The sequence below is a fragment of the Chiloscyllium plagiosum genome, chromosome 45 (genome assembly GCF_004010195.1).
Source record: "Chiloscyllium plagiosum isolate BGI_BamShark_2017 chromosome 45, ASM401019v2, whole genome shotgun sequence".
Taxonomy (NCBI): domain Eukaryota; kingdom Metazoa; phylum Chordata; class Chondrichthyes; order Orectolobiformes; family Hemiscylliidae; genus Chiloscyllium; species Chiloscyllium plagiosum.
This window is the reverse complement of record NC_057754.1, coordinates 2,484,780-2,494,844: the sequence shown is the minus strand read 5'-3', so window position 1 is coordinate 2,494,844 and position 10,065 is coordinate 2,484,780. Positions and strand designations below refer to the sequence as shown.

The following is a 10,065-nucleotide window of genomic DNA, read 5'->3' as shown; positions in this document are numbered from 1 at the left end:
GACAGTGCGGCACTCCCTCAGCACTGACCCTCCGACAGTGCGGCACTCCCTCAGCACTGACCCTCCGACAGTGCGGCACTCCAACAGTGCAGTTACACAGATAGGGAGGGGTGTAGGGGCTGGAGGGGGTTACAGAGATAGGGAGGGGGTGTACGGGCTGGAGGGGGTTACAGAGATAGGGAGGGGTGTAGTATTGGAGGGCGTTACAGAGATAGGGAAGGGTGTAGGGGTTGGAGGGAGAGAGACAGATAGGGAGGGAGTGTAGGTGCTGGAGGGGGTGACAGAGATAGGGAGGGGTTTGGGAGTCCTTTGTAATTGATCCTGTTAAGAAATCAATGGGAAGTGGTGGTTATATTGTTATCCGAATGGATTTTCCTCCTCATCTGTCTGGTCCAGATTGAAGGAATGTTCCCTTTCTTGTCTTTCTACAGGACATGCAGATCACAGTGACTGAGCTCCAGACAATCCTTAACCGTGTGGTAGGAAAACGTAAGCAGCCCCGGTGCTCCGCGGTCTCTCCGTTTGCCCTGTCTCGGCTACTCCCCTCGCCTCTAACCGAGCTCTCTCTCTTGTGTCTTACCTCTAGACCAAGACCTGAAGACCGATGGTTTTAGTCTGGATTCCTGTCGATGTATGATCAATCTCATGGATGTATCCTCTCGAGAGCAGTGTGTCACACGTAGGAAATCTGATTTCAGAGCTGGTCAGGGCCTGCCATCCCCCTGCCCCCTCTAGGTGTAGGTATCGAGAGATGGTGGCGTCAGGTTGTGATGTGGGATCTGGAGGAGTGGGCTCCCGGGATGTGGACATGGGAAAACAGGCATCAATTCTCATATCGGGTCGGGGAACAGTTGCCATCTTTGCGATATGTTAGCGCCTGGTTCATCCCGTGGTTTTCCTTAAATGTTGCCACCAGCGAGACGGGAACGCCAGGCTGGGCCTGACCGAGTTTAACGTGTTGTGGAACAAGATTCGCAAGTGGTTGGTGAGTGATCATTTTCAGGTCCATCTCCTCCTCCTGCAGCTGGGGTTCAGGGATTAAGCTTCAGACCTCCCTTTGTAAACCGTCCCTAGTTGCCCCCTTGAGAAGGTGGGGGTGAGCTGCCTTCTTGACCCGCTGCAGTCCATGTGCTGTGGGTAGACCCACAGCGTCCCTTAGGGAGGGTATCCCAGGATTCTGACCCAGCCACAATGAGGGAACGGCGAGATATTTCCAAGTGGGGATGGTGAGGGGCTCGGAGGGGAACTTGCAGGGGGTGGTGTTCCCATGCACCTGCTGCCCCTTGTCCTTCTGGATGGAAGTGGCCGTGGGTTGGGAAGGTGCTGTCTGAGGATCTTTGGGGAGTTTCTGCAGTGCATCTTGTAGCTGGTACACACTGCTGCTACTGAGCATCGGGCGTTGGGGGGAGTGGGGTTGTGGTGCCAATCAACCCTGGATGGACAGTACTGCCCTTCCTTGGCTTGATGACGTATGTTGGACTTGTCTTACCAACATGACATTAAGACCCTCTCAGCTGGCTGGAGAACAGCGGCACGATGGCTCAGTGGTTAGCGCTGCTGCCTCACAGCACCAGGGTCCCAGGTTCGATTCCGGCCTCGGGTGACTGTCTGTGTGGCGTTTGCACATTCTCCCCGTGTCTGCGTGGGTTTACTCCGGGTGCTCCAGTTTCCTCCCACAGTCCAAAGATGTGTAGGTTTAGGTGAATTGGCCATGCTAAGTTGCCCATAGCGTTAGGTGCTTTAGTCAGAGGGAAATGGGTCTGGGTGGGTTACTCATCGGAGGGTTAGTGTGGACTTGTTGGGCCGAACGGCCTGTTTCCACACTGTAGGGAATCTAATCTAACAGTCTCGCTCTGCTCCCTCCACACCCTACCCACCCCCCCCACCCTCACCGGATCAATATCCACCCCTCAACTCAGTCCAACATTGCCAAGGATCTGGGCCAATCTCACATTGTGTGTGGAATCTTGCTGTGCACAAATTGGCTGCCACGTTTCTTAAGTGACAATGGTGCCTGCACTTCAAAAAGGTGCTGCTCCGTCTCTAATGTGGTTGGGGGAGGAGGGGACGGGATCCCTGAACAGCGCTAGGTGAATGCAGTCTGTCCCCTGAGGAAAACCCCATCATTCCTCCCTCCCTCCCTCTCTCTCCCTGTCACGTCTAAGAGCTGCTAATGGTGGACCCAGCACTGAGCTCAGTCTGGGACTATTTCCTGGGCCATTCACGGTGATGTGGATCTGTCTCTGCAGGGAGTTTTCCGACAGTTTGATCTGGATAAATCCGGCAGCATGAACGCCTACGAGATGAGGCTAGCGTTGGAGTCTGCAGGTACGGCGTCGCGGGCATACACACACCACGAGCTTCCGACAGGCCGAGCCGCATCACTGCGAGCTTGGAGTCACGTGTAGATCCACAGCCTGGAAACACAAGGGACGTCTCCGTATGAGAGAACAGGGATGAGGCAAAATCTCTCCACTTGGGGAGGGTGGAGGGATGAATCTGTACAATTCTTCCGCCGCGGAGAGAGGAGTCGTGGACTATATTCGAGGCTGAGGACAGGGAGAAGGCAGCAGAATGGGGTTGGGAAACTCATCAAATGGCGGAGCAGACTGGATGGGCTGAATGGCCTGATTCTGCTAGAGTATCTTATGGACGGCACGTTTCCTTCCCAGTAAACCAGGAGGGTTTTTATAGTAATAAAAACATAAATTGCTGGAAAAGCTCAGCAGGTCTGGCAGCATCTGTGGCCAGAAATCAGAATTAACGTTTCGGATCTGGTGACCCTACCTCAGAGGAAGGGTCGCTCAACCTGAAAGGTTAACTCTGATTTCTCTCCACAGATGCTGCCAGACCAGCTGAGCTTTTCCAGCAATTTCTGTCATTTTTGTCCAATTTATAGCATGCGCTGTTCTTTCAGGTTTTGTTTAGCAGTTGGTGAGAGGGTCATGAAGATCTAGTGGCATGGGAGTTTAAAAAAAAAAATCATTTATAATTGTCCAGAAGGCAGTCAAGAGTCAACCACATCGCTGTGGGTCTGGAGTCACATGTAGGCCCAGGTCAGGTAAAGATGGCAGGTTTCTGTTTCGGAGATTTTCCATTTCCCATGAGTGAAGCAGATGGTTATTTTTTTCTGACAGTTGCAAACATTAGACTCTTAATTCCAGATTTTTATTGAATACAAATGCCACCGTATGCTGTTGCAGGATTCAAACCCGAGACCCAGGACGTCGCCGGGGTCTCTGGGTTAATAAGCTAATGATATGACCCATTAGACCATCACCTTCACAGTCAGTAATCCAGAACCAGAGGTGAATGTCCTAGGCACATTGGAATCCCATCATGGCAGGTGGGGAAATGTGAATTCGATTCAATGCAAAATGATCTGGAATGAAAAAACTTTAGTGTAAAAATCAGACAGTGGGACCATTGGTGAATGTTGTACAAACACATCTGGTTCACACACCTCCTTTGGGGAAGGAAATCTGCCGACCTACACGTGACTACAGGCCTGAGGCAATGTGGGTGACTCTAAACTGCATTCAGGGTGACTAAGGATGGGCAATAAATATCAGTCTAGCTGGTGAGGCCCACATCCCCAAACAAATTTTTTAAAAGTCTAGCTTTCATAGAGTCATAGACATGTACAGCACGGGAACAGACCCTTCAGTCCAACCTGTCCATGCTGACCAGATAAGCCAACCCAATCTAGTCCCATTTGCCAGCACTTGGCCGATATCCCTCCAAACCCTTCCTATTCATATACCCATCCAGATGCCTTTTAAATGTTATAATTGTACCAGCCTCCACCACTTCCTCTGGCAGCTCATTCCATACACATACCACCCTCTGCGTGAAAAAGTTGCCCCTTAGGTCTCTTTTATATCTTTCCCCTCTCACCCTAAACCTATGCTCTCTAGTTCTGTACTCCCCAACCCCAGGGAAAAGACTTTGTCTATTTACCCATCCATGCTCCTCATGATTTTGTAAACCTCTATAAGGTCACCCCCTCAGCCTCCGACGCTCCAGGGAAATAGCCCCAGCCTTTTCAGCCTCTCCCTGTAGCTCAAATCCTCCAACCCTGGCAATGTGTTGTAAATGTTTTCTGAACCCCTTTATGCTTAACAACATCTTTCCTGTAAGAAGGAGACCAGAATTGCACACAATATTCCAAAAATGGCCTAACCAATGTCCTGTACAGCCGCGACATGATCTCCCAACTCCTGTTCCCAATACTCTGACCAATAAAGGAAAACATACCAAACGCCTCCTTCACTATCCTATCTCCCTGTGACTGTACTTTCAAGGAGCTATGAACCTGCACTCCAAGGTCTCTTTGTTCGGCCACACTCCCTAGGATCTTTAATACCAGATTTTATTAATGGGCAGAAAGTTCCACCAAGATGGGATATGATCTTGTTCTTGGAGTGTTAACGTGGATTTCTATCCCAGTAACACTGCCAGCATCTCCTCTGCAAGGTGAGGGTCCAGTAGAGGTCTTGACAAGGCCTGGTGTACTCATTGCCTGGGCCTCTAGGCGTGTGTTAACCTCAAAATGGACTAGCAGCTCCAGGCTAACACACCACTGACAGGCCCAGGCCATCCTCACCCACGCTCCCCTGCATTTCAGACAGTGGATAAAACTTGGGGATTTAATCTTACTCCTTAAATGTGTCCCCGCCTCCTCCCCATCTTCCTGCAAAACCAGCCCCAGGAGAACGAAGTCCTGGGGACTCGCTGCTCATTTACCTCATTTGGTTGGCTGTGCAGTAATGCCAATGTGTTGTATATAGGCTGCTTTGAGAGCTCTCCGAGGGCTTTGATGAGGTGCCGTACAAATGCAGATCCTTTCTTGCACATTCTAGTTGCTTATGGGACCTCCATTCAAAATCCGATTTGGCCCCTGAACTTCCCTCAGCGGTGGGCTAGTGAATCGGAAGCAGGAGCCTGTTCCAGGTTCCAATAAGTCAGTGGCTGATGTGATTGAGTTTTGAACCTGGAATCTGGTCTGCCTGTTTTTGAGCTTTGAAGAGATTAATGACCTCCGGGATCTGCCTTTCTACAAAACAGTCACCACCCAGAAAGGGAAGCTCATTGAGAGGTGATTCCCAGAGGCATGACAGGCTCGCTGTCAGGAGTCACCTTGCAGAGTGCACAGCTAGGCCTTGGGCCTAACTGGGCAGGCTTTGGGTGGTCTGTGGGCCTACCCACCAAGTCTCCACGTTGGGCCTGTAGCTGTGAGAAAGCCAAGCCAGGGCTTCGGGGGAGCTGCAGCAAAAAGTAAAATCTCAGGGACCCCCCCCGAGCTCCGGTTTAGTGATGTCCGTGTGTCTGACTCCACTCTCTCTCCCCTTTGCAGGGTTTAAACTGAACAATCACATGCACAATCTGCTCATCACACGCTACGCGGAGCCTGACCTTTCTGTCAACTTTGATAACTTCATCTGCTGTTTAATCCGCTTGGAGAGCATGTACAGTGAGTGCCCCTTAACCTCCATTTCACATGTGTTGATTTGAATTGAACTGAATTTATTGTCACATGTACCGAGTGGCACAGTGAAACGCTTTGTCTTGCGAGCAATACAGGCAGATCACAGAGTTAAGTAGCATAGATAGTAAATAATAGGTAAACAGCGGCAAAAACAAAAACACAGGTACAGGTGAATGTTAAGAGTTTGTGATTCCATTCAGTATTCTAACAAGAATAGAGTAGAAACTGTTTTGAAACCGGCTGGTGCGTGTGTTCAGGCTTCTGTACCTTCTCCCCGACGGTAGAGGTTGTAGAAAAACATTGCCAGGGTGGGATGGATCTTTGAGAATGCTGGCGGCCTTTCCTTGACAGCAGGCCTGGGAGATGGATTCTATAGATGGGAGGTTGGCCTTTGTGATTGTCCAGGCCGAGTTCACCACTCTCTGTACCCGTCTCCGATCCTGAATGGTACGGTTGCCATACCGGATAGTGATACATCCAGACAGAATGCTCTCGATGGCACACCTATAAAAGTTGGCGAGGATATTCACCATCATGCCAAATTTCCTCAGCTGCCTGGGGAAGGAGAGACGTTGTTGGGCCTTTGTAACCAGTGCGTCCACATGAAGAGTCCAAGAAAGCTTGTTGTGGATGACCACTCCCAGGAGCCTGACACTCTCCACTCGTTCCTCCTCTGTGCTGTTAATGTGTAGGGGGGGGGGGCATGAATAACATCCCGCTGAAAGTCAATAATGAGTTCCTTGGTTTTGCCGGCATTGAGAGCCAATTATTCTCAGTGCACCATTTTTCCAGGTCTTCCACCTTCCTTCTGTAGTCTGTTTCATTGCAAACTGAGATTCGACTGACTGTGGTAGTGTCATCAGCGAACCTGCAAATGGCATTGGTCTGGTATTTGGCGACGCAGTCATGGGTATACAGCGAGTACAGTAGGGGGCTGAGTACGCACTCCTGGGGGGCTCCAGTGTTGAGTGTTAGTGAGGATGAAATATTGTCCCCAATCTTCACTGATTGTGGCCTGTGGGTCAGGAAACTGAGGATCCAGTTGCAGAGAGTGGGGCTTAGTCTGAGATCACTACGTTTAGTAATCAGTCTGGGGATAATAGTGTTGTAGGCTGAACTGTCATCAATGAGTAGGATTCTTATTGGTTGTTCTTGGTGTCAAGATGTTCTAGGGAAGAGTGAAGGGCAAGTGATATGGGATCTGACATGGGTCTGTTGGTCCAATAGGCAAATTGGAGTCGGTCAAGAGTAGTGGTGAGGCTGGAGTTGATTAATGCCATGACCAGCTTTTCAAAGCACTTCATGACCACCGAAGTGGTAGTCATTAAGACATGCTGCATGAGTTTTGTTAGGCACAGGGGATGATGTTGGCCCTGTTGAAACAGGCAGGGACAGTGACCTGCTGCAGGGAGAGGTTGATGTCGTCTGAGAAGACCTCTGCCAGTTGATCTGCACATGCTCTGAGTGCACGGCCTGGTACTCCGTCTGGTCCCATCGCTTCCTTTGGATTCTCACAAAGGAAAATTGATCTGACCTCTGATGCAGTGACTGCTGGGATAGATGTGTCAGCACTTGTCGGAATAGATGTTATCTCTCCGCCGATATTCTGCTCAAAGTGAGCGTGGAAGGCGTTGAGAATATCTGGGAGGGATGTGTCATCGTCTGCTATCTTGCACTGTCTCTTTTTAGAACTTGTGATGTCATTCAGTCCTTGCCATAGTCGCTGGGTGTCTGTCTGGGTCTCTAGTTTGGATCGGTATTGGTCCTTGGCTGTCTTAATGGCTCTGTGAAGGTCATACTTGGATTCCTGATATTTGAGTGGGTCTCCTGATCTGAAGGCCTCACATCTGGTTTTTAGCAGGTTCTGTATGTTCTGATCCATCCGGGGTTTCCTGTTGGGGAACACCCGGATTGATTTCCTCAGTATGCAGTCCTCCACACACTTGCTGATAAAGTCTGTGACGGTGGTGGCGTACCCGTCCAAGGTACCTGCGGCCTGTTTGAACACGGCCCAGGCAGCCGATTCCAAACAGCACCGGAGTTGATTCTTTGTCTCCCCCAACCAGAACTGGACCTGTATCCGCCAGGGGGGTCTCCCGCTTGAGCTTTTGCCTTTAAGCGGGAGCAGAAGCACGGCATTGTGGTCAGAGTTCCCGAAATGAGGGTGGGGGGAAGGAGTGGTGGGCATCTTTCACAGTGGTGTAGCAGTGGTCTAAAATGTTCACACCCCTGGTGGGGCAGGTAATGTTCTGGTGGTACTTGGGCAACACCTTCCTTAGATTGGCTTGATTGAAGTCTCTAGTTACAATAAACTGGGCCTCGGGGTGTTAGTGGTGGGGTATAGCACATCCAGAGCTCCCTCACTCCTTGCTTGTGGTATATACACAGCGGTAAATTCCTGTGGTAGGTAGAAGAGGCGGCATTTGATGGTGAGGAGTTCATTGCACCACAAGTTGATTTAAAAAGCAAACCCCTCCACCCTTTGTCTTACCCACAGACGCAGTACGGTCCATACGATGGATAAAAAACCCATCAGCCTGAAGTGCGCAGTTGGGAATGGATGGGTTGAGCCTGGTTTCTGTGCTGCAGAGTGTGCAGCAGTCCCACAGCTCACACTGGAAGCTGAGCCGTGATCTGAGTTAGTCCATCTTGTTCTCCAGAGATTGTACATTTGCTCAGAGTAAGCTAGGCAGGGGGCCTTGAAACCATGTAATCTCAGTCTAACCAGCAGGCCGGCACGCTTACCCGTCTTCCTCACAGGTTTCTTACATCTGAGTGGTCTGGTGGAGTGGATTGTGACTGCTTCCAGTTCAGTGATCCTTCCTAGGAGCCTGTGGAGCAGGAAGGTTGCAGTTGGGTGTATTTTTGCGGAGGGTCTGTTTATGACCCAGTGCAGCAGGTAATTTACTGTGTGCGGAGGGAGTGTGCTTAGGACCCAGTGGAGAAGGTAGATTTCTGCCTGTGTTCTGACTTGTCCAGTTAGTTCCTGGTTTCAGTTGCCGGCGACTCGCTGCTACAGGTTCAGCCACATTTTTTTTGTTCAGAAGCGTTTCAGCAAGTGTCGTATTGGGCCGAGAGCATTTGTGAGTGTGTGTTTGTGTACCTTTTTGTCTGTCTGCGCCAGTCTGACTTTGTGTGTGTGTGTGTGTGTGGGTGGGTGTGCTGATGCGAACCAGAATAGTGAGATTGTGACAAGTCACTGTGCTGCTGTCTCACTGCAGGGTCCTTTGTGACGCTGGATACAGACCGAGATGGTATTGTCACTTTTGATGTGTATCAGGTCAGTACTGAGATTTGTTACTCCCTCATCCCTGCCCAGAATAGTTACCCATGCAATCTGTCAAAGCTTCAAAATAAAAATCATAGCATGATGGAATTCCCTACAGTGTGGGAGTGGGCCATTCGGCCCTAGAAGTCTGCACTGACCCTCTGAAGACATTCCCAGAGCCATACCTGTATCACGTAACCCTGCATTTCCCATGGCCGATTCACCTGGCCTGCACATCTTCGGACTATGGAAGGGAGCCCACGCAGACACTGGGAGAATGCGCAAACTCCACACAGACAGTCGCCGAAGGGTGGAATCGAACCTGGGTCCCTGGTGCCCTGAGGCAGCAGTGCTAACCACTGAGCCACCGTGCCGTCATGGTTAAAGCATGCAGTATCTTTAACTCAGCCAAAACGTGGTCACCATTAATCCCTGAACCCTGCATCAGTGACGCCACCTCAGAAATACCTTGCTGGCTGTAGAGGGCTGGGGGAGGGTGGGGTGTTCTGAGCCAGTCCAGCCTCTAACCCTGATCTTTCTGTTGTTCCCACAGTGGCTGATGCTGACCATGTTTACTTGAGAACGATGCTGTGAAGTCTTGCCTCCTGCTGCTGTGCCCCACATGCGTGCTTCCCACACCAAGTGCCTTCCGCTGCTTAGACGGTGGACACCGGCCTTGTCCCGTGTCTTGCGAACGTCCCTTGCATTCCTCCCCCACCAGCAAATACCCCTCCCAGCTGCAGCTACGTTTTATCTTGGATTCGGAGCTAGGTTTCCGGGTGCTGTTTTATGACTGTGTATGTGTCTGTTTTTTTTAATTATTATTTCCGAAGGGCTGCCAAATCTTTTACAGGAAACTCAAATAAAACGTATCGACAGAATTAAAAATGCAACGCTCACGTGGACACTTGTTGCAGATCTCTTCGGTACGAGGGATGTTGAGCCTGTAGTGTTCAACGCTGCAGACAGGGTCCTCTGGTCTTAAACACACCTATCTGTTAGCAGCTTCCAACACCGAGGGGGGGGAAGGGATCCAACCCTGGGCAGAAACTGGGGGCAAAGTACTAGAGTCCACGAGGATTCAAGTCTGAAAATGTGAAATTGTTCAATTTGGTAGGAAGAGGATATGATCTAAATGGGGAGGGGGTTACAGAGCTCAGGCATGTCGAGGGATCTGGGAGTGCTAGTGCCTGAATCTCACATTTTGAGAATGCAGGTACAACGAGCAATTAGAAAGGCTCATAGAGTCTTCTCACTTATTGTGAGAGGTGTTGAATATAATTTTTTTCCACAGTGAGTGGTTCATGTG

The 10,065-nt window shown here is 50.3% G+C and overlaps 1 protein-coding gene across 1 annotated transcript in view; it reads left to right on the top strand.

Annotated features, from left to right (window-relative positions):
• Positions 1-9,649, top strand: part of LOC122543979 (calpain-1 catalytic subunit-like) — a 33,708-nt gene extending 24,059 nt beyond the window's left edge. Inside the window, exons 14-20 of the mRNA XM_043682988.1 lie at positions 432-489; positions 587-651; positions 917-985; positions 2,250-2,328; positions 5,357-5,473; positions 8,710-8,768; positions 9,310-9,649. Of these exons, the coding sequence (XP_043538923.1) occupies positions 432-489; positions 587-651; positions 917-985; positions 2,250-2,328; positions 5,357-5,473; positions 8,710-8,768; positions 9,310-9,336 (474 nt within the window). The 3' untranslated portion in view covers positions 9,337-9,649. The remainder of the gene's footprint in view (positions 1-431; positions 490-586; positions 652-916; positions 986-2,249; positions 2,329-5,356; positions 5,474-8,709; positions 8,769-9,309) is intronic.
• The last annotated feature ends 416 nt before the right edge of the window (positions 9,650-10,065 follow it).